We start from the raw sequence: 27,379 nt of genomic DNA on the forward strand, positions 1-27,379 counted from the left end.
GCGCGCGCTGTGATGATGTCACGACGCTGACGCCTGAGGATGGCGGCGGCGGCGACCCTGTCCGCGGTCCGGAGAGGGTCAGCACAGCCGCCGAGACGCCGAAGACCTTGCCGCCCGTGCGAGGTGAGGCGGCACGGCGCAGGGCGACGGCCCGACGGGCGGGAGGGACTGACGACCTGCGGCCACGGTCGCTTCCTGGCGCACTGGGCCTATCCCTGCCCAGGGAGCCCCGCAGGAGCCCAGTGTGCAGGGGCCTGCGGGACTGGGGAACAGGCCAGGTGGCTGCTTGGGATCCCCGGTGTACGAGGCTGGACTGGTCTCAAAACGTGCTCCTGTGCTGGGTGGCCGCGATGTCTGGGGCTGTGTGGGCCTGGTGGACGTGGTCAGCTGCCCTGCCCGCTGTTCAACCAGCCGGCGTCGGTCACGGTGAACTAAGCAGGTTGTCCTCACTGCGTTTGCATGTCCGGCACCTACTTCACACCTCGCCTTTGCGACTGAACGCTAGGAGCTGTTGGGGCAGCTGGTCGCTTCCGTGTTCAGCCTGGGGAAAAGCAGGCCTGAGCCTAGCCGGGTTGCCTGCTCCGCAAGCCATCATCCTTCAGTTTATAAGGGGACACTCAGCTCCCCACGCCCACTCTCCCTCCACGAAGCTGCTGAAGCGATAATTTCCACCTGAAAATTTGAATAAGTCCTTCACTGCATGAAACTGGATCCCTGGTGCCTATAGGATGAGGTCCAAGCTTCACTAGTAAGGCATTCAGGGTTCTTCATAATCTGGTAGAGGCATGACCCGGAAGTCAATACCTGGGCACTTCTACCTTCTGAGCTCAGTGTTTCAATACTTTTATACTTTTTCATTTTTGTACTTGTAATACATTTTGAAATACTCTTCTTTACCCCTCCCCTAACCACCAGAATGGAAAATTTACATCTATCCTTTAAAATCCATCTTAGATTACCTTTCCTTGGAAAAGCCTCTCTTGCTTTACAAGTAACCATTGGCTCCTCGGTCATTTTATTCATGTGACTACTGTAGAGTATATCATGTTGTGTCGCGTGATGGTGGGAGTGAGTCTCCTGTCTGCATCTGAGTGTCTGGCTGGCTCTGTGCCTGCTATAAAGTAGGAGCTGAATGGACTGGGATGGGTTGTTGGTTTTAGAACCAGATTCAGCTATATTACTGAGCTCCTATTAGGGGCCGCGATCTGAGATGAGCACAGCAAATGTGTATCTTTTGTTTGCACATGCACATGTATGCATGTGGTAGGTGGTGCAGCCTTGTCAACTTTGATGGTCTAAAATCTCATGGGGTAATTTTTCAAGATACAAATTCAAGAGTCTCACTCTCTGATATTTTGATTCAGAATATCTGGAATCTGGTAGGAAATTGTATTTTGGAAAAAAAAAAACAAAAAACACTTCAGGTGACTTTGCTCCCTAGTTGAACATCTTTGTCATTGCACTAGGAAACTGTTGGGTGTTCTTTGTCCATTGGGAAGGGCTTAGCTGTGCCATATGAACTCCTGTTAGAGTCTCATTGCCCATACTTTGGGGAGGCAGTATGATTCTCTTGAGTAGTTTGTGGTAGTAGTTTGAGCTTTGGAATCAGAAAGACTTGGATTCATTTCTTGGTGTTTGTGAGATCTTGAGGTCCTTGAAGTCCCACTTTGCTCATCCCAAAATAGCAGTAATCATGGCTACTGTGTGTAGTTGCATAGAAGAGTGGGAGTGCATATAAGATACTTAACACAGTTGGAACTCAGGAAATGGAAGACATCGTTATCATTAATGGCTGTTCTCCCAGAGTGTGTCCCTTATCAAAAGGAGATCTCAGGAAGCCTGTTGGCTCTTCAAATTGAGTCTCATGTGGGAAGCTGCCTTATGTAATTTCCTCAAGGTAATTTCTGCTTATCAAGGAAAGCTATGACAAAACTGTGCTTCTCCTCAGGGCAGTTGCAGTTGGTCTTTCCCCTGGAAGAAATTTGGAATGCTGACTCATTAGAGGGTAGGTTTGTTGTATAAGCACTTTCTCCCCGTTTAATTGCAATTCCTGAACTTCTTAAGTTGTATAGATGAGCTAGAGAAAGTACAACTGTCAGGAAACCTGTTTGCCCCTGACACCGAGCTAGAGTTGCACCTCACTTGGAATGGGATACCCCTGAAGATCCTACTGTCTCTGGAATCTGAAATAGATACTGGGGATCTCTGTCAGTCACAAGTTCATAGTTAAATGAGTGAGACTTTGGTTTGGCCTTCTGTTTTACTTTACAAGTGTTCACATGTTATGTGGGCAATTTTGTCCTTTTCAGAGCTTCCCGACTGTATGATATGAATGAGCTGTAGGTATGCCAAAGTACTGACCCTTGAGTTTCCAGATAGCTGAGAACAGCTGTCCCCCTCAATACCAGGGTGCATAGAGAAAATTTTGAGAAGTACAGCCCTGGAAGAATGGAAGTAATTCTGCTTGTTGAGAGCTAGAAGGAGATTTATTTATTTGAAATCTCTTTCCTTCCAAGAATCTTACTCAGTGAATACTAAGCGGATTTGTATTGGCTAGGTCATCACTGAGCTAATTCTTGGGACAGCCTTCTATTGTCATGGTGTCTGATATGATGCTAAAGTAAAAAAATGTCGTGTTTTCATTTTGCGGAGGAAAATTATCTCAGAGGGTCCCTTTCCAGGCTACCAGTCTTGAAGTGGCCTCAAAGGGCATCATAAGAGAGACTTTTGATGTGGGACCATCTGTACTGTAAGTTCCTTGAGAGTAGAGTTTATGGCAACCTTCTTTTTGCCTGTCACAGCCCCTGGCAGGGTTCCTGGCCCACAGCAGGAGTTCAGTAAATATTTGTGGGTTGAACTTTGGGATTTTGGAAGGAGAACTCCAGGTACATTGCCAGAGTCTGTATTTCTGATGGTGGGATGGCCAGTGGTGGGATGTGTTAGATGGAGCTGGGGTCATGATTAAATGAGGACACAGCAAACTTTTGAACTTTCTCCTCTCACCCTAAGGCAGGAGTCTCTGCCCACCAATTATTACCATGTGAAGCAGTGCTAACTGGAGTCCTTGGGAAGTGGTGTCCTGAGTTACTATATTCTAAAGAGAAATCAGGGTGCCTGGGTGGCTCAGTTGGTTAAGCGTCCGACTCTTGATCTTAGCTCAGGTCTTGATCTCAGGGTTGTGAGTTCAAACCTTGTGTGGGTTGGGCATGGAGCTGTTTTAAAACAAACAAAAAAAGGAATTCATAACAATTTTTATTATGAAATAATATTAAAAGTTAAAACTGGGCCGCCTGGCTGGCCCAGTCTATAGTGCATGCTACTCTGGGATGTCAGGGTCTGGAGTTCAAGCCCCATGTTGGGCATGGAGCCTACTTAAAAAAAAAAAAAGTTAAAACATAGGAGTGAATAATGCACAGTGTCTTTAGACAAACACTGTAATAATTTGGTGTATATTCCTCTGGCACTTTACAAAATTTGTATAATAGTCTGTACATTTCTACAGTATATTTTTTTGTTAACTTTAAAAACGTAATATGTAGGGGCGCCTGGGTGGCGCAGTCGGTTAAGCGTCCGACTTCAGCCAGGTCGTGATCTCGCGGTCTGTGAGTTCGAGCCCCGCGTCAGGCTCTGGGCTGATGGCTCGGAGCCTGGAGCCTGTTTCCGATTCTGTGTCTCCCTCTCTCTCTGCCCCTCCCCCGTTCATGCTCTGTCTCTCTCTGTCCCAAAAATAAATAAACGTTGAAAAAAAAAAATTAAAAAAAAAAATAAATAAAAACGTAATATGTAGTGATGATTTTAAAAAATAGCTGGGGCACCTGGCTGGCTCAGTCAGTAGAGCGTAGGACTCTTGATTTCAGGGTCATGAGTTCAAGCCCCACATTGGGTGTAGAGCTTACTTAAAAAAAAAAAAAAATAGCATTGCAGAAATCACAGAAATATGTAAAGTGAGAAGTCAAAGCCTGCTTGCTTTCCTCCTTCCCTCCCTTTCTCCCTCCCTCCCCGTCTCCCTTCCTTCCTTCCTTCCTTCCTATCTTCCTTCCTTCCTTCCTTCCTTCCTTCCTTCCTTCCTTCCTTCCTTCCTCCACTCCTTCCTTCCTTCCTTCTGTTCCCTTCACCCTAGAGGCAATCACCATCAAGTTTCTCTTTTACCTTTCTAGGATATTTTTTCTACATATATGTCTGTATCTTTTTTTAACCCCCTCATTGGATGTATACTTCAGATGCTATTTTAAACGACTTACTATATCACGGATATGGATCCTGGCACGAAGCCATTCAATAAAATTGACTGGTATCTTTCTTTGTCAGTATATTCGGATTTACCTCATTCATTTCAACAGCTTCAGAGTATTCCATTGAATGAATGGATCTTTATTTAATTATTCTCTTACTGATGGATATTTGGGTAATGTCCATTATTATTATAAAGAACTTTGCCATGAACTTCCTTGTACAAATACACCTTTGCATACTCATGAAAGTGGTTTTATAGCATTATTTCTGAAAGTGGAATTGCTAGATGCAGTGTCAGTTTCCCAGTTTGAAAAAGCAGAATCACATACTCTCCCTAAGGTTGCAGAGGTCCTTGTTTAGGAGTTTTCATCTAAAGTGACAAGCTCTTTTGCCTGGTATCTCTGTTGCCCCATGATGGTTAGAAGTATTGTTTAGTAGTTCCTTATTTCTGGGATTACTGGGAGATTACTGTCTACTTCATTTTGATAGATAGTCTTTCAAAACATAGAGCATAACCTTTTACAGGTGAAAGGTTATGAAGCTTTTCTGTGGAGAACAATCTTAGGGGGTGTTACTGGAGAGGGCTGGGTGCCTATGGGCCCCTGCCTTGGATAGAGCCACACAGTTGGCTTCCGTGGCCAGGAAATTGTTTCAAGATCCATTGTAGGCCCCGCCCCCTCTCTCCCATGGGTCAGGTCTGGCAGCTTGTGGACAAATTTGATTTGGAGTTCAATTAACAATCTGTAAGACTCAAACAGACCTGAGAGCTCCAGCTTCCTTTGTCACTGAGTACATTTACACAGGCACTGAAAGAGCACAGCTCTCTTTTAACCACCAGTCTGGTCTCTTCCTGACACTTGAAAATTTTTGAGGTTCTGAAATTGGTGCCTTGCAGCAGGTAGAAATCCAAGAGCCAGTCCACCTTTCACTCATTGTTAGCAAACACGAATCACTGCTCTGAGCTCAGGATTTTGCTGGGTGCCAGAGAGTTCTAGAAACCCAAGAAGTGGCCTCTTCCTTCAAGGGGGCTGACAGTTCTAGTGTTCTAAGGCAATCTAGAGTACAGCAGTGAGCAGTGTGACCCAGAGTGTACTTGGAATGGAGGTTTCATAATATAGATCCTTCAGAAAAGGTCCTCAGTAAAGGTTTGTTAATTCGTTAGCAGAGTGGTATAAGGAAGGGTAGAGGCCTTGACCTGGCGACCTCTGCTGAGATCCAGGCACTTGCGGAGTCTCCCTTGTGATGGAAGGAGCTCTGGATGGAGAACCAGGAGATTTAGGTCCTTCCTTGGCAGTCACTATCTTAAGTGGCTGTGGACAAGTTTATGTTTTTCTCGGCCTTTCGTTTCTGTACAGTATTAGGACAGTAGTGCTGAATGCTCATGCCCACTACCACACTCTATCCAACATGCTGGCACTCCATGAGGAGTGCTTGGCAGGAGGTTGGGAGTTGAGGGTATGGAGGCCGACTTTAGAGAGTTCAGTTCTTTCTGAAAGATGTGTTAGGATTGGTGTCGCGAAAGGGAATAGTGACTTGTGATAGCTAGCGAGGTGTGACCTCCTGAGTCTTGTCTCACACCCTGGTCACTGTGCTGGGGGCTACACAGGAGAGCTGGGGGCAGGAAAACACTCTGCCCTTATTCCCAGAAGTTTTGTCAGATGCCTTCCCTGTCCCCGTTTGCCTTTTCACCTGACCTCTGCCGAATGAGACTTTTACAGATGTGATTAGAGTGTGGAGCAGCTGTGATCACCTGGGGGCTGTCGGCTGTTGCCCTCCCCCTGAGCTAGCAGCCTCTGTCCTCTACTCTTCATCTGTAGTTGGGAAGGTGGAGTACCAGCATCAGCTTATCTTTGAAGAGTTTCTAATTGAAATAGATGTGGGAGAAACTGTGTCCCAGAAAGGGAGAAGGAAGGTCAGAGAGGGATACTCCTTGGCTGTCTTAGTGCTGACTTGAGATCCCTGCCCATACTTTATTTGTTTAAAGTGAGAAGTCAGGCCTTTTCTTTTGTAAACCTTAGTTTTTCTCAGCAAGACCAGACTAGATGTGCACATTTAAACAAAAAGACCCAGTGCATATGCCTGGAAACAATTATTTATTTTGCGAATCTAGGATTCTGCCTCACCAGGGAAAAGACATCTGAGTGGCCGTGCTGGGTCACCTGTGCCATTCGTCTTCTCTCTGAATGGTGATAGATGTTGCTTACCAGTGGTCTTGGGGATCAGGGCCCTGTATTGTGCCTCAGGAAACCTGGCCCAAGAACCATCCTCTTCCTGAGCTGCAGCCCTTGACTACGTTGAGAGTATTGTGTTTTCCCTGAAAGAAGAGATGAATCTGCAGAATTCCTGTCCACGGTTCTAATCTTTAGCCTCTGTGAAAAAGAAGCTTGTTTCTAAATGCCTTTGTTTAAACATGATTTCCTAAGCTACTGTGTGGGATCTCCTCGACGTTTGGGTGAGAATTGCAGCAAATGTGGATGAGTTGATGGAGGAATCTTCCCTCGTGTGAGGAAAGATATACCTCATTCGACTGACAGTCATATCCACATGTTGATTAAAATCTGAGCCCTTAATCTGTGGTCTCCAGATTCTTCCTTTTTATCTGATGGATCGATTGATAATCGAGCTCTTGGGTATGTTTCAGTGATGAGCTTGTTCCTTGAAAGAATTAGCCACATTGGGCAGTATCACCACCTTAGAAGCAGGCCCTTGACTCACTGGAATCTGGTGGCCTCTATGGGTTCTCTGTGATGCCCAAGTTGCCACAGCAAAACCTGCCTGTGTCTCCCTCCGCTGCCTTTGATGGGATGGCCTGCTGGCTTCTCCCGGGGGTGAGGGTGGGGGTGGGTTAGGTGTCGCCCCTTAGCTCAAAGCACCACCCGTGGTTAGCCATGGAATCTCTGACGCTGATTCTTTTCAAATGTCAGATTCTACTTCCAGTGATCCACAGTGAATGTCATATGGATGTTGCACGTGCCCTGCAACACACCCAACACTGATCTTTTCCCACCGTTTCCCAAACCTGTCCCTCCTGGTATGCTGCTGACTGTTTTGCCCAGGAGCCCAAGCAAAGGACTAGCATGTCACCCTCTCTCCTTCCTTTCACTCTTTATATCTAGCTTTTAGTACTTGTCCATTCTTCTGCTGACACCCCTCCATTCCACCCTGCTATCTGGGCCACCACCCTCCTCCCTGGCCCTTTTAATCTACTTTGACCCTCCTCCAGTTCACTTATTTCTAAACACAGATTGATTGCCTCTCTTTGTACACTCTTTGGTAGTTCCAATCACCTCCCTGGAAGGTCTTGGTTCCTCAACCTACCTTGTGCTGCTCTCCACAACCTGGTTCCTGCTGCTTCAAGAACTTGAAGCCACCCCACCCCCAGTCCTGTCTTCATACCACCAAACTGCCCATTCCCGGACACAGGGTATTATTCTGGGGCTCTGAATCTTTGAGTATATTGTGCTCTCTGCCTGAAACACTATTCCCACGTTTCCTCACCTGACTCATCCTTACTCGAAATTCACTGTGGGGTCACCTCCTCCAGGAAGCTTTCCTTAACTCCTGTGTCTCTCCTTATGTCTACTGTTGTTTCTCAAGCTTAACACTTAACATGCTATATTGAAATGATCTGTTTTTATGATGTTTTCTTCATTTGCACTGTGACCTTAGTGACCAGGTTTTGCTTTTGTGTCTGTGTGTGTTAAAATATAATCTACACAGGACCATGTCTTACTCATTCCTGAATCCCTAGCACCTAGTAGATGTTTGTGAGGTAAACAAAAATATATATGGGTGTCTGCCCTCAGTTCCTGGCACATGGCTTCTGAAACCCTTGTAATTTCTTAACTGATAAGAGCATAAAGAACATCAGTTATTCTAATATTTGGTCTTTGACTCTAGTTCCTGATACAGGTTCCTGAAATCCTTGAAATTTCTTGGGTGATAGGAGTGTTTTTTATTCTTTTTTTTTTTAATTTTTTTTTCAACATTTTTATTTATTTTTGGGACAGAGAGAGACAGAGCATGAACAGGGGAGGGGCAGAGAGAGAGGGAGACACAGAATCGGAAACAGGCTCCAGGCTCTGAGCCATCAGCCCAGAGCCTGACGCGGGGCTCAAACTCACGGACCGCGAGATCGTGACCTGGCTGAAGTCGGACGCTTAACCGACTGCGCCACCCAGGCGCCCCAGGAGTGTTTTTTATTCTAATGAGGTGACTTTGAGTGGGCCCCCAGGTGACTCCTAGATGGGAGCTAGTCACCAGAAAGACTCATGCCATGATAAGAAGCTTGGAATTTTCAGCCCTGCCTCCTATTCTCTTGAGAAGGAAGAAGAGTTGAAAATGGAGTTAATGATTGATTGTGCCCACATGATGAAGCCTCCATAAAATCCCAATAGTAGGGTGTTCGGGGAGCTTCTGAGTGAACACGTAGATGTGCTGGGAGAGTGGTGCACCCAGAGGGGGCATGGAAGCTCCATGCCCCTTCCCACGTGCCTTGCCCTGTGCATCTCCTCCATCGGGATGTTTACTTGTATCCTTTATCATATCCTTTAATAAACTGTAAATGTAAGTAAGTGTTTCTGGGAGTTCTGTGAATCTCTCTAGTAAATTGATTGAACCCAAGGAGGAGGTTGTTGGGACCCCTGTCTGTGATCGGTTGGTCAGAAACACAGGTGATAACCTAGACTTGTAACTGGTACCTGAAGTGTGTGTAAGGGCGAGGGCAGTCTTAGGGAGCCTGAGCCCTTAACCTGTGGGATCTGACGCTACCTTTGGGTAGACAGTGTCAGAATTGAGTTAAATTGTAGGACATCTGGCTGGTGTTACAAGAATTGCTTGGGGTGGGGACTCCACACATGTGATCAGAGGTGTCAAAATGAAGTGTTCTCTGTGAAGGTAGAGGAGACACACAGAGTGAAGAAAAATACACAGTAGGGAAGAACTGTTTATTTCCTTACATAGGAAGGGGGAATAGCTGTTTTTTTCCTTTACAATGTTTAATAAATGTTTGCTCTGATTTGATAATTTTACTCCTAATTCTGTATGGCATCATCAATAGGAAATTCTCATCCCTCTTCTTTCACCCATGGGGCCCTCAAGATAGAGAAGGATGGCCAGGGTAGAAGTGACTTCTGGAAAGCATTACTTCAACACTTTACCTTATCCAGGCCCTACCAGCCACAGGGTGTTAATGGTTGCAACATCTCTGTCTGGGAAGCAAATGGAGAAGCTCTTGGATCCTCATCCCAAGGAAGCAGAGTACTCTGATCCACAGCCTGAGTCACATCTAGATGAAACTGTTAGTGTCGTTTCTGAGTTCATGGTCTCCTTTGTCTCTTAAATGAAGCCCAAGATAGTTTGGTGGCTACCTGGTGGCAACGTGCTAAGGTTTATAGTCCTAAGTTCACAGGGTTTGATTTCAGCCAGCCTTGGGTTGTGTGGCATTGTATGGTGAACTGGGGAAGTGAAAGACCCTGGAACAAGATGTTAAACTGCCAGGTGAAGATGGTGCATTAGCAAAGTAATGAGAACCATCTAGAAAAAAGTAAAGTTAGGGCAGAGAACCAGGGTAGTGATGGTAGTGGTGGCAGCAGTTGTAGGAAGGAATCAACCCCTGTAGGAGGCTAGAGGACGAGGAAAGATATCCATGAGGGACACCTTGGAGAAGCTGCTTTCTGAGCCCTGCTGGGTGATAGTGTTGGAGAGTCGGCTTCCAACATTCCACACCCCCGTTTCAGGAAAGATGAGTCAGAGTAATGAGAGGAATGATTTTAACATTAAAAAAAACAGAATTTCAACTAGGATAAGGGGCCCAGACAGAGTAGGGAGGAGGGTGGGGGCAGTGACAGCTGAGCCCCATGCATGTTCCTGCCCTTCATTTGGTGTTGGAAAGCAGCATGAGAATCAGATCCAGGGAGATATAAGTCAAGACCATGGAGCTCAGACCCAACCTTTCATCTGGACCCTTCACTGAGCACTCAGGGGCCAACACCATCCTCCCTTCCAGGGAACCATATTAGAGTCAGGTCTTCAGGCTACATTTATTGAGGGGCAAGGGAGAATAGGTGAGGAGGGTGGCTGCTATCCTTTCAGAGCTATCTCTGGCTATGTTGACTTGCCCTTTCTTCTGTCTGCGTAGGTGTAGACGGGGCACTGCCTGCAGAGCAGGTCCTGCCAGCCTCGTTGGAGAGGATGCCCCCGTGTCCGTGATGGGCTGTGGGACAAGCAAGGTCCTTCCTGAGCCGCCAAAGGATGTCCAGCTGGATCTCGTCAAGAAGGTGGAGCCCTTCAGTGGCACTAAGAGTGATGTGTACAAGCACTTCATCACAGAGGTGGACAGTGTTGGTGCTCTCAAAGCTGGGTTCCCAGCAGCCAGTCAGTGTGCAAACCCTTGCCCTGGTGCCCCCACTGTCGGCCACACAGAGCCTCCCTCAGAACCACCACGCAGGGCCAGGGTGGCTAAGTATAGGGCTAAGTTTGACCCACGTGTGACAGCCAAGTACGACATCAAAGCCCTGATTGGCCGAGGCAGCTTCAGCCGGGTAGTACGCGTGGAGCACCGTGCAACCCGGCAGCCATATGCCATCAAGATGATTGAGACCAAGTACCGGGAAGGGCGAGAGGTATGTGAGTCAGAGCTGCGTGTGCTGCGCCGGGTGCGTCATGCCAACATCATCCAGCTGGTGGAGGTGTTTGAGACGCAGGAGCGTGTGTACATGGTGATGGAGCTGGCCACTGGTGGAGAGCTCTTTGATCGCATCATCGCCAAGGGTTCTTTCACTGAGCGTGATGCCACACGGGTGCTGCAGATGGTGCTGGACGGTGTCCGATATCTGCATGCGCTGGGCATCACACACCGAGACCTCAAGCCCGAGAATCTGCTTTACTACCACCCAGGCACTGACTCCAAGATCATCATCACTGACTTCGGCCTGGCCAGTGCCCGCAAGAAGGGTGATGACTGCCTGATGAAGACCACTTGTGGCACACCCGAGTACATTGCTCCCGAGGTCTTGGTCCGCAAGCCCTACACCAATTCAGTTGACATGTGGGCACTGGGTGTCATTGCCTACATCCTGCTCAGTGGCACCATGCCCTTTGAGGATGACAACCGCACCAGGCTGTACCGGCAAATCCTCAGGGGCAAGTACAGTTACTCGGGGGAGGTGAGTCTGCCCTGTCTCAGGGATGTTGGGAGGCCCCTGGGTGGGGGGATATCTTACAGCTCTTGATCAGAAGGAGGTGCTCTGAGGACCATGTTCATGGTGCCAGACAGGTAGAGAATAGTAGGATGTCTCAGTTTGGGTTTCCCCAAAAGTGAGCTCTGAGACTTGGGAGCAGATCATTTAATTGGGATATGATTCCAGTAAGCACAGATGAAGGGTGGGGAAGGTAAGGCAGAAAGGGAGGAAGCCACTAAAGGGCATATGAAGAAGTAGACTTCCTGGGGGCCACTGGAACTCCCACTGGGAGCCCTGTGAATAATCACATGGGACATGCCTCAGAATTGTACCACCGAGGGACAAGAAGGTGGGTGGGTGTTAATACACTGACTCCTGTATGAGTCGAGAATTTATCAGGGGGTGGGGCATTAAGTCCCTGGCACTTCTGGGCTGTCCTGAATGCCAGCTAGTGCTGGAGAATATCTTCAGGCAAAGAAGCAGGGAGATGCAGGCATTGGCACTGGGAGCTGTCCACATGCACAGGAGCAGCACCGTAGGTGCGGGTCGGAGCACGTGGGACAGGGCAGCCACAACATCTGCTCCACAGGGACCTGGGACAAGCTAGCGTGACCACGCCCTGTCTACAGGAGCCGCTGCTGCTCATCTTTTCCCAGTTTTGCCACACAGCCCAGAGGATTCTGTGCACCCAGACATTCCAGTTTTCTAAAGAGAAGCCAGAAAATTTGATTGTAAAATGTTGGAATCCATTCACATGTTTACGTACTATCTTCTGTACCAACAAATACTAACCTGCAGGCCAGATTCAACCAGAAGTTTGTGTCTTTGGATCCACGGATTTCCCTGATACCTGAAAAAATCTTTTAGGTTTCAGTACTGGTGGGAGCTGAAGGAAGGTGCACAAAAAGAAAGAGTTGGTTGGTTCTTAGGCAGGATGCTGACTGGGTAGGAGAGGAGGCTGACCATAGGCACCACCAGGTGCTACAAGCATAATGGTGGGCTTGGGAAGGTTGTGAATAAAAGAATATGTGATGGCTTAAATAGGAGGTGAATTAAGCTTTGTAGGAGAACAGGATTCTGCCAAGGCAGTGAGGGCCCCTCCCCAAGTTTCCCTGCAGAGTGCTCCCCATGGTGTTCCTCTCAGGCTTGGGCCTGCTGACTGCTGTCCATGCCTCCTGAACTACCCATGTGGAGGGGAAGGAGCTCTGGGACCAGCTTCCTCCTGAAACCTAGCATTCCTTCCAAGGACTTTGGACTGGGTCCTCTCTGGCCCCAGCCAACTGGCCCAGAGCAGCATTTCCTGCAGAAGTTACCCCAAAGCCTCTTGCCACTTTGTCTTCAGTGCTTAATGTCCTGTGCTCCATCAATTCCCTATCAGCTTCCAGATGTGGTTGTGGGGTCAGTCAAGGACTTCCTGTGAGGTTGGGAGCTGGCATTCCCTAGGGGGATTTCCAGGTCACGTGTCAGAGTTGTATGAGGAAGGGAGGGAAACCTTTATCTTTAAAATATACATCTATTTTTAAAGTATTTATTTATTTATTTATTTATTTAGAGACAGAGAGAGTGAGTGGGGGAGGGGCAGAAAGAGGGAGAGAGAGAATCCCAAGCAGGCTCTACACTGTCAGTGCAAAGCCTGATGCAGGGCTCGAACTCATGAACCACAAGACCATGACCTGAGCCGAAACCAAGAATTGGATGCTTAACCAACTGAGCCACCCAGACGCCCCTAGAAGCCTTCATCTTTAGACCAGCTCTGTGCTGGCCACAGGCGAAGAAGAAACTGGGGCTTTCTCTAGCTCTCTCTTAAAGTTTCTCACATCTTCTTTGCACCAAATGGATTCAACAAAACAAACCCTGACTGGCTGGGAAGCGCAGGCTGTGATGCTGTGGTCGCAGAGGACACCTCTTTGCTCACCCTCTGGGCCAGGTTTCATCACTGGCCAGAAGACCCAGCATCCACCTGCCAGAGACAGTGTTGTGCCAAGGCCTGACCTAGCTGCTGTGCACTAGGAGCTCTGTGTGATGCCAGGCTGTTAGGGTTCTTCCTGGCAGAGGGAGTAGTGGACTTAGCTATAGCAGAGAGGGAGGTTTCCCAAGAGATGTTGACAAAGGTGTTGACTCTTTCAAAAGCCTGTAGGTTTGCCCAAGAGTTCCTAATTCTGGCAGTTATTGATCAAGCAGTTTATCTAATTGGAGCTTGCAGTCTTGCTAACTGGCTATTGATTATCCGTGTCTGGAGAATGACAAATGAATGTAGTGAGGAATAGACTCAGGCTTCCTGCTCCTTCTGTAGCCACAGGACTGGGTCCTGAGCCTGCTTCCTGCTCTGTTGGAATCACAGTCTGGGGCTCCAGTGTGTGTGTGGCAAGGGGAATGGGGCACTGTCCAACCTCTGCCTCCCAACCCCTCAGTTGAAGCTGAAAGCATGAGTTCCCAGTTCCAGAGTCAAATTCATGGCCAACCCTGATGGCACCTGTCTATTACAGTAGACAGATGCCATCTGACTCCAAAAACTGGTTCTACCACCATCTACAGAGAGTTGTGGTTTGGGTGGGATTTGTCTGGGGTATTTCCTGGGTGGGGAGGTCTCATCATTAGATCAGGTGCTCTGAGGTGGGGACCAAGCATCTCTCTGTTCCGCTGGCCATTGCCTTACCCATAAGTGCACCTGGGGAAGATGCATAGAGACATGAAGTCATGTTCTCCATCCCCATGAAGATTGAGATTGCCTGGGGAGAAAGGACTAGGAGTAGGAAATGGCCACAGAACAAATCCTTGTTGGCAGGCACATGCCAACACAGGGCTTGGGAAGTCTGGAATGTGAGCTGTGTGGCTCAGATCAGGTGGCTGGACTGGTCCCCTTTCTTTGGGCTGGGCCCTGCTCCCACCCTCAGTCCAGTCATCTGTCTTCTGTGTGATGGTCATTTGCCCTTCTGAAGGCCATCTAAGTGAGCAAGGCCCTGTGAGAAAACCTATCTGAGACCATGTCATGTTAAGGGGGTGTTTTAATCTATCTGCTTCTGCAAATGAAGGACCACCCACTTTGAGCTCAGCAAGGTTTGGAGATGTGCATTCCTCATCTGACAGTAAGCTGCATGGTAGTGCCTTTCTAGGGGCATTTTTCCTGCCCCCCGCCTTCTAGTAGTGGTGTTGTATGTGCCTACCCAATGTGCTTATTTCCTGAAGCCTATGTCTTTGCAGCCCCCTGTCAGGCTCAGTGGTTTCTGTGGACTTTCTACAGGAGGTGAGCTTTGAGAAGGAGGAGGCTCAGAGAAAGGGACATTGCTGACTGTGCTCAGAATAAATATGAGATTGTTTGGAGGTAATGGAGTACAGGTTGATGAGGCTGGGCCAGGCCTGCCGTTTGCTGTTGGGAGCTCCATAATTGCAGAGGCTACTTGGGGATTGGAAGCATTAGGTGTGAGGGAGTCCTCTGTGTTCTTGGTAGTAAAGGGGGAATGCAGCAGAAAGTATTGTGAGAGACCCGCAGGAGAAAGGCTGACTGGGGGCTGTTGGAGTAATCCCCGTTGGGGATGGGGGAACCTGATGTCCTGGGGTAATTGGGGCAGATCAGCGATTCCAGAGAATGAGCTCCACTATGGTGTGAACCATAGTGAGATGAGAGAATCCTCCTGCAGCTCTGTAGGAGCATCATCTTACAGGGGCAGATTGAGAGACACCTGACTGCCCTATGGTCCAAAGAGTATGTAGGCTTCTGCCTTGACATCCCCGGGTGGGGCCCAGTGGTGGAGGGAAATACACCAAGTGCCTGGCTCCTACCCCACAACCCTGACACTCTAGATACTCAGACCATAGCCCTGGCCCCACTCTCTGCCCCATTTCCTACACACCATAGGCCCAAGATGTTTGCTCCACTCACTCCACGTACTAAGCTCAGGCTTTTCACTTTGCTCCCACTGTTGGCTGTAGAAACTTGACCAGCTCTAAAAGGTTCAATTCAAAGATTGCTTCCATCAAGAATGGTGCTGTGTAGTGCCTACTGAGTACCAGACACAGGGCTAGGGGTTCTGTATCCAACATGTTTAATCACAACAGTGCTGCCAGGTGGGTGTAATGCCCCATTTTACAGATGAGGAAATTGAAGCTAGCGAGGTTAAGTAACTTGTCCATGGCCTCACAGCTAGAGGGTGGAAGGCCTGGGATTTGAATCCAGGCCATCTTGGTGTCAGAGTTCTTGGCTTTTCCATCCCCACAGTCTATGTTCTTTGACATACATGTCTCAGCATGTTGCTGGAGTCTTTGTTTCAGCACTTTCTTGGGCTGTTGTCTGTGGACATCTCTTAGGCCTGTAAGGTCCTTGAAGACAGCATGTGTATCAATACTTATGTTCCCGGTACTTTTCTCCTGGCTTCTCCTGAGGGAAGCACTGGTGGTCGGTGATTCCCTGGGAAAGGACCCAAAAGTGGCTGGCAGGCAGATGGGGCAGCCCCCTCTTCTGGGGGCTGGACTCCAGTAAAAAGTGAAGAGCCTGCTGGAGATGTGTCTAGTAGTCTGTGACCAGACTTGCTTAGAAGCAGCTGCAGGAATCTTGGAAGAGGAGGGAATGCTGGGAAGGAGACGGCTATGACAGATAATTTTGAGAAGAGAAATCTGCATTTTCTCTGGGGACCAGAGGTGCCAGAGTGGAGAGGGCCAAGCCAGGGTCATGTGGGAAGTGATGGGAGACACATGTTGGCCAGATGTGAAGAAGGCCTGTGTTGAGTGTGTGAGCAGTCTGAAGACACAAAGAGCCACCTCGAAAGAGGGAGCTTCTTGTCATGAGAGATTCCAGAAGGACTGGAGCAGTTATTTCTAAAGGAGTGACACAGAACGTGAGTCATCGTCTGTTAAGACCCATACTAGAGGACTGTTACGGTCCCACTGACTTGGAGATTCTATGATTGACTTGATGTGAGATGTGATGTTGCCGGCCTAATGTTACTGCTTTTCCCAAGAGTTCTATTCCTAGAGTAAGGACAGACGAAGAGGCTCTTGTGGGATTGATGGCAAAGTGGTACCGTCAGCAGCTTTGCTGTCTGCCTCATTTGGCAGCCTTTAATTGTTGCCCTCTGCTTGGGCAGTCTTTGAGCTGTGGGCAAACCCAAGTGACTGCCCCACGAACAGCTGGGCTGGGGCAGAGGTTCTTACAGTGCCTTGTTCAGAGAGAGAGTGCTGCCAGGCAAGGGACAGAATCTTGGTGGGAGAGGAAGGCCACTTGCAGACCCAGTGTGCTACTCCCTGGGGGATTTTGTTGGAGGGAGGTGGCTTTTCAGGGATGGCCTCTGGGCTGCAGTCTGACTACCCATCCACGTGGCACCAAGGGGCAGGCGCTCAGGAGCGTGAGTTGGACCATCTTGTAGTTCTGAGAGCCCTACTTCTTTAAATGACCTTAACGCTTGTCATTCAACCCTGGGATGTTGAAGATAAAAGGAGGTACGGGAATGTGCCATGTCCTGTTGCTCTGTAGATGAAGGGCATCGGCGCCTGTGAAGGGGCTGATCATGCGCCTGTGAGGGGGCTGATCATTCATATGCCCTGATAGATAGCAGCCAGCTGAGTAGGGATAGGACCTTGGCCCAGAACCATGGAGAGGACTTCTCCAGGGGTGTGGGAGAGCTGGAGACTGGACGTTGTGTGCAGGCAGCAGATGAAATGCAAAGAGGCAGGTAGCATGTTTCCAGGCTTGTGCTTGGATTCTGCTGGCTGTCTTTAACTGCCTCACATTCCCACCTCCAGTGTGGATGGGGGCTGTGACGGGCCATCAGTTCATCACTCTTCTCTTGCTGCCTCCTGCTCCCGGAGTAAGTGGATGGCTTTCCCATGTCTGTCTCAATAGCTGACAGCACAAGGAAACACAAATTGATTTAGAATTCTTTGCTGTGAGGTATCTCTAAGCCCTTGCTCCTTGCCTCTCTGCTGGTGGCTGTTGGGTGCCAAGAGCTGAGTGATGGTGCTGGCTCTATGCCAGGATCCCATGATGCCCCCATACCTGTCCAGGAGGGATCCCTCTGGAAGGGCTGTCCCTACTTCACCACACCTGGTACGCAGTAAGTATTCAACAGACAAGTCTCCCTCCTTAACTGTAGGAGCAGACGCTGGCAGTCCAGATCCCTGACTGGTCACTGGAAGGTGATATGATTTGGTCTACTAGGTGAGGGCCTTACTGGACCCTCACTGGTCGCTGTGCTTGGAGATCTCTTGGAGGAAGGCAGGGGTAGCTTCCTCCTGGTGGGGGCAGGAGGCAGGCTTGGAGCGGAGAGGGGCAATATCCCCTTCCTGTGCCACCTCTGGTCCACCGCTCAGCTCCCTGGAGCTCTCTCCTCTAGGCTTCCCTCTGCCGCTGCTGCCTTGGTTACACAGTCCCCAGAGAGCAGTTCTCTCCTGTGGTGGCAGAAACAGAGGCCCATCTCCTACATTGCTTCATTCAGCCATTCCTACCAAAATTCCTGGCCCTGACCACCTCCAGCTTCTCATTAACTCAGGGTCAGATCCTCCTTTCATCACTGCTGTTTCCCACCCCCGGCCCCACCGAGGCCTCTCCAACAAAGGGGTGTTATTGTGGGTTGTGTTGGAGCAGTGCCTGGTGTGTGCCATCCATCCCCTCCCTCTCCTGCTCTTCTCATTGTCTGTCTCCACCTGGATAGCTCTGCCTGCTCACAGGCCCTGTCGCTTCTAGGCTCTTGAGTTCCTCTGGGAGCTGCCACGGCTGTTGTCTCTCCCACGATCTGACCTCTTTAAATCCGCTGACGGCCTCCCACACTCATCCCCTCCTGCCCGCACTGAGGCGGAAGCATACTTGCAGGTGGATGGGATGGCTAAAGATGACCTGGTCCAACCACTCCCCACCGGTCATGCCTCTCCAGACTCTCCTTCCTTGGTCAGTTTTCCATCTCACAAGGTCACTCTTCTCGTGCATGCCTGCCTGGCCTCAGTTCATCTGTCTCCCAGAGCAAGTATGGTGCCCAGACCTGAGCTTTGCTTCAGTATGGCCTGGCCAGCTTGGAGCAGAAGTCTCCTTCATCTCTTCACTCATCCCGTCGTTCCATGTTGTCCAAGTCCTGTGTACCCAGGGTTCAGGGACAGAGTCTCAGTGTGCGTTACATGCTAATAGCCACCAGGGCTCCAAACTGTCTCAGAAATTAGAATGGGAGGAAGTTTTTTTGTTTTGTTTTCATGTGTGTGTGTTTTTGTTTTGTTTTGTTTTGTTCAGAGCCCAAAAGGGGTCTCAAACTCACAGGACTCTCGAGATTGAGACTTGAGTTGAGATCGAGTCAGACATTTACCCAACTGAGCCACCCGGGTGCCCTATGTTTTTTATTTTTTAAATGCTTATTTTATTACTTTTGAGACAGAGTGTGAGCAGGGGAGGGTCAGAGAGCGAGAGGGCGACATAGAATTTGAAACAGGCTCCAGGCTCTGAGCTGTCAGCCCAGAGCCCGATGCGGGGCTTGAACTCGGGAACAGTGAGATTATGACCTGAGCTGAAGTTGGATGAAGTTGGACACTTAACCGACTGAGCCACCCAGTGGCCCCCCCACCTTGTTTTTTCTTTTCTTACTTTTTTTTTTTTTTAAAGAGCCAGGTTGGCCTCAGCAAAATCTGTGAGTGGAATTAAAAGAGACCACTCAGCAGCATGCTCTAAAATCCAGAACCTTCCAGGACTGCTCCAAGACATTATTAAAAGCAGACAGCACTTGGTTGCTGGCACAGGTTGCCAGCATCCCCCTGATTCCAAAGCGAGCACGTAGCATCCTTACGGATTCTTGAGTTGTACCCTGTCTCCCTCCTGTCCCTGTCCTTCACTTTGTGGACTCTGGGCAGCAGGGACAGGTGGGGGTGCAGAATTTCACTTTTTTTTTTTTTTTTAAGTTTGTTTATTTTGAGAGAGACAGAGACAGCATGAGCGGGGGTGGGGCAGAGACAGAGGGAGACAGAGAATCCCAAGCAGCCTCCAGGCTACCAGCTCAGAGCCCGATGTGACGCTCGATCACGAACCATGAGATAGTGACCTGAGCCGAAACCAAGAGTCAGGATGCTTAACTGACTGAGCCACCCAGGCGCCCCCAGGATTACATTTTGTTACTCATTTCAAGTTTCAGAACACAGCTTTGCTAACCTTTAAGTTGTCACGCCTTTTCTTGTTTTATTTTTATCTTCATTCTCTGCGTCTTTTTAAAATTCTATTATCTTCCTTCTTTTTCTCCCTTCAGGCTCTCTCCCCTAAGGTCCTCTTTCCTGCTGCTCAGCCCCCACCCATCCCCTGCCAGGTCCTAGGGTGGTGGATTCTGTTTGGTGTGGAAGCCCAGGCACCAGGATGGTGAGTGTCTTGACCAGAGGAAGGGGTTGCTGGCTCCACTGCCACACTATGTCTAGCTCTGCCGAATTTTTCAAAACACTTTGCCTCATGGGCAATGTCAGAGTGTGCTGTTTTTGTCGTACTAATAGTTCTCTTCTCCTGTGTAAACCCAAAGCTCCACTTCCCAGAAACGTGCTCTTTTCTCTGCTCTCGTTCAGGCCCACGTAAGTACAGGAAGGAGGCCTTTGGGGGTGGGAATACTGGGTCTGAAAATACATCTTGAGACAAAGCTGAGGGAAGATTGAGTCATGGGAGCAAAGCCCAGGCTTCTTTCCTCCCTTCATTCCCCTAACAGCTCTAGCAGCTCTTGCAGCTCCTTGGTGAGGCTACCTTCTCTGCCAGGGAACCTTCCCGAGTCATCATGGCCTGGAAAAGAACCCATAAAGGTCAAGAGGTCAAGGCCATTTAAATGTTAGATGCTATGCTTCTGTTTCTCACATGCAGCCAAGTGAGGAAGAAAGCTGGGAAGCCGTGTTCTTAGAATCCAGGACTTTAGCAACTGGAAGACACTTAAAATCCATTGCATTTGGCTCCTTCATATATTTTTTTTAAGTTTATTTATTCTGAGGGACGCCTGGGTGGCTCAGTCGGTTGAGCGTCTGACTTCAGCTCCGGTCACGATCTCACATCTGTGAGTTCCAGCCCCATGTCGGGCTCTGTGCTGACAGCTCAGAGCCTGGAGCCTGCTTCAGATTCTGTGTCTCCCTCTCTCTCTGCCCCTCCCCCACTCATGCTCTGTCTCTCTCTGTCAAAAATAAACATTTAAAAAAAATTTAAGTTTATTTATTTTGAGAGAGAGACAGCACAAGTGGGGGGAGGCGGTGGGGGGGGGCAGTGAGAGAATCCCAAGCAGGCTTTGTGCTGCCAGTGCAGAGCCTGACATGGGGCTCAAACTCACGAACTGTGAGATTCTGACCTGAGCCAAAACCAAGAGTCAGATGTTTACTGACTGAGCCACCCAGGCGCCCCTGGCTCCTTCATATTAAAAGTGAGGAGGCTTCTTTTCTCTAAGGTTGCACAGAGAAAGTAGACCTAGAATGTCTAGAAGCTCTAGAAGTCTCTGGGCTTTCAGCCTAATGCTTTAATTTGTCAGCCAGATGCCATCCAGAAAAGCCAGGCCTTTCTTTGCCCTCACTTAAGAGTGGTCAGACCTGCCTGCCAGAGGGAGTCTAGGGCAAGGCCTGTGAGCTAGGTTTGCTTCTGGAGGGAAGCAGCTTCCTCCTCTCTCGGCAGTCTAGGCTAGAGAGCTGCCTTCATCCTTTGTTCCTTTAGCCCTTGGGTTTAAGGCGAAACCATTGGTAGTGTGGCCTGGGCAGTGTTCTTCCCAGGCCCTGTGACATTAGAGCTAGAGCAAGTAAAAGGGGCTGGGGAGGAGGGAAGTTCATCCTCTGAGCTGGAGTGGAAAGTCCTTTCTGATTTTGTGCTTCCCTTTAAAGGGAATGTTGGATTCTGCTGCTGAGGAGTGACTGGTCCCTCAGAAACAGGGGATGAGGAAGGTGAAGTTGGTAAGGAAGTGCTCTGGGAGAGTTCCATCTATCCCTTTTTGGCTTCTCTGCTGTTACAGTATCAAGAGTTGATACCCTAGAGGTGCCTGGCTGACTCAGTAGAACACGTGACTCTTGATCTTGGGGTCATGAGTTTAAGCTCCAGGTTGGGCCCAGAGCTTACTTGGAAAAAAAAAAAAAAAGGTAGGTACCCTAACTGCAAGGGGAGGAGGACTCAAGAGCCACAGACTAGGGAAAAGGACAACCAGCTTGATGGTCAGAAACAGGGTGGAGGTGATGTCCCTCCTCCTACAGTCTCTCCTTATCTTTTCAGGACAGGGCCCAGCCCTTCACACACACAGCTCATAAAAGGCTCATGGAAAGGACAGTGTAGGCTCTCACCCTGGGTATTGAAGCTGCCCTAGGCTCCCACAGCAGAGGGAGACCTGAATCTGGAGGCATGGCAGACTGACATTTAACATTCCCTTCCATGCCCCATACTCTAAGTCAGTCCAGAAACAGGTGGAAGCCTCTGGGAGACTGGCCAGGTGGTACCTGGGGCCTGTCCCTTCTGTCAGCCACCTGAGCCTCACATGTGTCCCTGACTTGACTCCAAGTTTACTGAGGTGAGAGTTCTGTTCTTTACCCAGAGCCAGCAGTTAGAGCTATGGAAAGTCAAAGGCATGACTGTTTATCACTATTCTCTTTTTCATGCCCACAGTGCTACCCAGCCAGTCAGTCATGGGCTGACAGACATACTCATGGAGCTCTAGAGGCCCAAGTATGTTGCGGAAACAAGTGGGTTGGTCTGTGGGTATTGAAAGCTTTCTTAGGAGGTACTGAATTGGACTTGACCAGAAGCATGGCCCTGGGTGAGTGTGGAGTCTTGCTTTTCCTTGCTGAGTACTGTTGGAGGCCTCAGCAGTGCTCCCAGGGGCCACTGTTCTGAAGGGCAGCCTGAGCCCCTGTCTCACTGTAGTGGGGTGGGTTGAGGGCCACTTACCTGCTTTTGGCCTGCCTGACTTCCTGCCGCAAGCCTCTCAGGGTATGAGGGTTAGGCCGGGTGCCATTGGCACAGCCTGATTCTCAGGTCAGGATGGCTTAAGTCACATTGGCTTGGGGGACCCACCTGGTCCAGCTGCTTATAGCTCCTGAAAGATGGGGAGAGCCAGGGCCTGCTGAAGAGGGCCGGGCTGGCCCTTAGATAAATGAGTTCATTGGCATTCTGCACACGGCTGCGTGTACACAGTAATTGGGGAGGCAAGCATCTGGGGGAGCAGAAGGCACAGATCAATCTGGCTCACTTTTGTCACTAACAGGCTGGCCGCTCGGCGAGCAGCAGGGGTCGATGCCTGGTGTGAGCATGTGTCACTCTGGAGATGAAAATGCTTAAGCTCACAGGATGGGTCTGGTGAGAGGCCAGTCTCGGACTGCACTGGACTTGTGTGGAACTGCAGGGGTCTGGCTTGGTCTGGCTGGGTATGGATGTGAAGTGGGGGTGTCTCTGACCCATCTATTTTTAGGTTCCTGGCTTGTGAGTCCAGCTTCACCACTGTTTCTTTTGTCATCAGAGGAGTTGTCCCTCTTCTCTCTTGGCTGGACCAAGGGGGCATGGGCAGAATCCATGTCCCAGCTCTGTTTGGCTAGCCTGGGCTGCCAGTTCTGTCTTTGGGCTGTCCCACCAGTAGGCCCTGCTGAGCCACAGTGTATTTCTCAGTGATTTTCTTTCTCTTGAAGACCAGAAAGGCTGGTAGGGCAGCACAGGTATTCCCATGACCCAGTATGTTCAGCTTCTAGGTTTTGCTCTGTCCGTTGGGGGCCCCATTATGCCTTTCTTTCCATTACTTAAGTGAGTGATTGGGGCTGCAGCGAGTGTCGGTGGTTTCGACTGGCTGGCCCCTCACAGTGGCTTCTTGTGTTCAGATGGCAGGAGCAAGACATGGGGCTTTCTTGAACCGTGAGCCAAAAGCTACTGTGGCAGCTGTGTAGTCCAGTCCCCCTGCATGTCAGCCTCTGTAGCGGAGCCCTGAGCTGCGCGGGCCTGCAGGGAAACTTGGACCAGACTGTGTGTGTGGGAGGGCTGTCACTCTGCGCCCCCTCACTGCTCTCAGCAAGGTATTTATGGGCTCCCCTGCCTGCATATCCTGAGGCCCTGTCTTCCTCCTGAGGGCTCTTGTCTCCCCAGGAATTGCTGGGAGCTAGCACATTGGTGAGGAGGACCCTGTTAAGTGATTGTTCGGTAATGTGATCTGTCATTTTCCACCAGTTCAGTTTAGTAAAAGCTGAGATTTGCCTTCCAAAAACCAGGTTAAGGTAGCAACTGCAAGTAGTCCCCACCCCTTCTTCAGGACTTCAGAAGAGTGTTCTCCTTGGTGCTCCCCCTCCATGTCCTGTATGTAAGTGGGGAAGGGTATGGGGGAAGAATTGGAGGTCAAGGAAGTTGAACTAGGGGAAGCAATAGTCAGTGTGTAAGTGTATCTGCTGAATGGGCATACAGTTGCCCTGAATGTGGGCTCTTAGATTTTCCTGAACCTCCTGGAGATTGAGTTCAGTTGTGCCCCAGGGCAAAGGGCACCATAGAGTGGAACAGGCAGACCTCATTTGGCAGGAAGGAGGGTGACGGTGCCCTTAATATCCCGGCCAAACCTGCCGTACGCTCAGCAAAGCTCCTACTTGCCTACTCTTTGGGAATATCAGAACCCATGCCAAAGTGCTCCCAGGCACTCAGAACAGTTCTGTGTCTACCCTCCTCCAGTAGAGGGGCTTGAGGGCCTTGAGGGCCTCTGTATGCCTAACACCAGGCACTAGGGCTCATCCAGCTTAGCTTGGTCTAATGGGAATGAACAATGAACTTGAAATCACTGGAATAATTGCTTAGCTCTGGGGGCTAAGAGGAAGCCTGAGAAAGTGTCCTTTACCCCGAGAACCTGAGGATTCAGCCGGGTGAAGACAAGCCGTACAGGCTGAGTCCCTGAGACAGACAGCTGCTTGGTGTATGGCTGAGGTGAGGCAGCCACGGGTGTTTGTAGGAGATTAGGCTTTGTGCAGTTTCTCTGAGGACAGAATGTACTAAAATGAGGCTGGTCTAGAGCACTGCCAGGCATCCCCTGTGTGGTTTAAAGAGGTCGTGAAGACTGGAAAGAAGGGCCCTGTTCCCACCTATCCCCCAAGAGCTCCCTGCCCTCTCAGCAGATGGAGAAATCTAGTTGCCTTGAATTGTTTCCTTGTCTCCCCATGGCTGAGGGGTGGAGGCTGATGCAGGGAATGCAGTGGTTGCCCACCATCACTCTGTCAGATGGAGAGAGGTGGGTCACCTCTTAAAAGACAAGGAAGTTCCCTGCTAAGTGGCCTGATATGGACATCCAGAGTTTGGAGCTTAAGTCTGGCTCAGGATATGGTGGAAGGTTTGGGTCATTCTCTTTAAATCTTCCTGAGTTATAGTGATTTGGGGGTAGCTGGGGGATCTTGACGGGGACCACCTTCCTGAGCCAGGCTTCGAGTCCAGATACCTTAGAAGTTTGCTGCTTGGGGGAACGGGGGAGAACAGGTCTTTCTCCTACTTGTCAGATGGACTCCTTACCCAGAGAACAGCCTCTGCTTGGTGGCCTGGGCCAGTGTTGGGTAGGAAGGGGAGGTCCAGAAAGAATGCTGTACTTGGGAGGAGCTGGGCAGTGCCTCTCTCTAGGGGGAGAGTGCTGGAATGCTGCATAATGCTAAGTGCTATGGTGATGGCATCATCAGGATGGGGAGAGCAGTGTTGAGTGCTCCCTCTCTAATGCTTGTTCTTGGCCTCTAGCCCTGGCCCAGTGTGTCTAACTTGGCCAAGGACTTCATTGATCGCCTGTTGACGGTGGATCCTGGCGCCCGTATGACCGCACTGCAGGCCTTGAGGCACCCGTGGGTGGTAAGCATGGCAGCCTCTTCATCCATGAAGAATCTGCACCGCTCCATCTCCCAGAACCTCCTCAAACGTGCTTCCTCCCGCTGCCAGAGCACCAAGTCGGCCCAGTCCACACGTTCTAGCCGCTCTACGCGCTCCAACAAGTCACGCCGTGTGCGTGAGCGGGAACTGCGGGAGCTCAACCTGCGATACCAGCAGCAGTACAACGGCTGAGCTGCTGGCTATGGCGCAGACATGCCATGGTCCCAGCTTGGCCATGCATCACTGTGCCATCTGGCCCTGATGCCCTCTCTGGAGATAGGCCTGTATGGCCGGCAGCAGGTGAATGGCCCTACCCACTTCTCTTCAGCAGCCCCCATCCTCATCCTGGGCCTGAGCCTGGTGTGACCAAGTGGAGGGAGCCTGGGGACATGTGAGCCCTCTGAACTGGCACCGGTGCTCCTTTTGGTGAGCAACTGCTCTGCTACCAGTTGGGAAAGGGTCAGGACCTGGCCTCGGGCTCTTTCACCCCTTGGCTCTTCCCCAAGACCAAAGAGGCAAGCTGTGCCAGGTAGAGGGTGTCCTGTTGTCCCAGGACTCTTTGGGACAGTTACTTCTGAAACCCTCTTTCCTCCACTGAACCTTCATCTCTGGCCTCCCACATTCCATTGCATCCTGATCTGTAACACAGAGAGAGGCCCAGGTAGGCCCAAAGCTTGTGTCTTGGCTGGACTCCCAGCTAAGTCTAAACAGTCTCCCACCTCTCACCCAAGATCTGTCTTCCCTCGTGGTACCCCCAGAGGCCCCTCCTGGACTCAGGACTGGCTAGAACCTCTGGTGGTAGGGCCATGGCATAGTCCTTGGCCCTTCTGGACTGTGTGGCCATGTTGGTAGCAGGCTTGCTCCAGGCTCTAACCTCTCTCTGACAGTGGGAGGGAGAGCTCCTGCCCACCAGCCCATTGCTCTCAGTGCCTTCTTTGCAGAGCCCACTATCACTTCTTTCTCCCCCTTGGATGCCCATTCTATTCCCTAGGTGCCTCCTTCCCAACTGTGGGGGATTAAAGGGAGCCCCACTGCTGCTACCTGGGGAATGGGGGCACCTGGGCCAAGGCACAGGCCAGGGGCTTCCCAGGGAGAGCCCCATCAATATTCCGGTGTCAGCCCTGGTTCTACCCTTGGTACTGCCCAATGTCCCTTCCCTTCAGGCTCTGCAGTGGCATAAAGGCGCCATCTAGTGTCTGGCATGAGTATGGGCAGCCTGGGAATGACCACTGTGCTCACCCTTCATCTTCTAGAGGAAGTGGGAAGGAAGGAGCTGCTGTGTTGAGGAAAGGTCCCAGGCTGCTCAGCCCTCCCCTTCTGCTGAGCTTCTGCACAGCTCCAGTTGGAACTTAGCCATACTGTGTGACCTGCCTCTGAACCCTGAGTGCCTGGGGCCCTGGCCTTCTCACAACTGGCCTTGCTTGGGCCAGCCTGTCCTTGCTTCCTTTCACAGCATTACCTGTCCATCCTGGGCCCTGCCGAATCTTAGGTTGGAGGGAACTCCTGCAGGAGGTGGGTGGAATTGGGTGGCTGCTCTCCCGGAGGCCTGAGCCAGACCATTCCCGTGTTAGTCAAGGTGCCTCCCCACCACCACAAACAAGGCTGGAACCCAAGTCCCCTTCTTCCTCAGCTGCTTTCAGTGGCAGGAAAGGAGGTGTGGCCCAGCTTTAGCTGTAGCTAGATTGCAGGGCCTCTGCCAGCTGGGAGAGACTGGCCCTCACTCAGTTTTTCCCAGTGGGTAGCCTTGGGCGAGGCCCTCCTCTTTCTGCATGTGCCCACCTCCAGTGGGAAACAAGGCCAAACAGAACACTCTGGGCCAAGTCGACTGCCTTAAACATTCCCTCCTATCCTCAGTGCTCCTGGCACAAGGCAGCAGAGAGCCCAAGCCCTGTGGCCTCAGAATTCCCCTCACTTCCCCAAGTGCCTCTGGAGGCCTGAACCCTGGGGATTTATTTCCTCTCTTGTCCAAGATAGGCCTGACCCTAAGGTTAGGACAGAGGGAGGTTGGAGACATGGGCCTTTATGCCATGGACCGTAGATGGAGAGTGTGCAGTTATTTATTTTGTGTACTCAGTTTGTAAATGTATCCTCTGTACTCAATAAACAGGCTGCCCTCCCCAGGGAAGGCTGCCCATCCATTCTGACAGCCCAGGCTCCTTGCTGTGGACCAGGGGAGGAGATACCCTGCCATGCCAGAAGTCAA

General features: G+C 50.3%; 1 protein-coding gene across 2 annotated transcripts; it reads left to right on the forward strand.

Annotated features, from left to right (window-relative positions):
* PSKH1 (protein serine kinase H1) lies at positions 1–27,322 on the forward strand. 2 transcript variants are annotated; one of them, XM_040498427.1, is made up of 4 exons: positions 1–123; positions 10,373–11,399; positions 19,625–19,731; positions 25,051–25,223. In XM_040498427.1, the coding sequence occupies exons 2-4, from the start codon at positions 10,443–10,445 to the stop codon at positions 25,100–25,102; spliced, it is 1,116 nt and encodes a 371-aa protein (XP_040354361.1). In that variant the 5' UTR covers positions 1–123; positions 10,373–10,442; the 3' UTR covers positions 25,103–25,223. The 2 variants fall into 2 exon arrangements, with proteins under 2 accessions (XP_040354361.1, XP_040354360.1); XM_040498426.1 differs by lacking the exon at positions 19,625–19,731 and having other exon boundaries at positions 2–123; positions 25,051–27,322.
* Positions 27,323–27,379: the final 57 nt, after the last annotated feature.

The sequence above is a fragment of the Herpailurus yagouaroundi genome, unplaced genomic scaffold (genome assembly GCF_014898765.1).
Source record: "Herpailurus yagouaroundi ecotype Mexico unplaced genomic scaffold, PumYag 190, whole genome shotgun sequence".
Taxonomy (NCBI): Eukaryota; Metazoa; Chordata; class Mammalia; order Carnivora; family Felidae; genus Herpailurus; species Herpailurus yagouaroundi.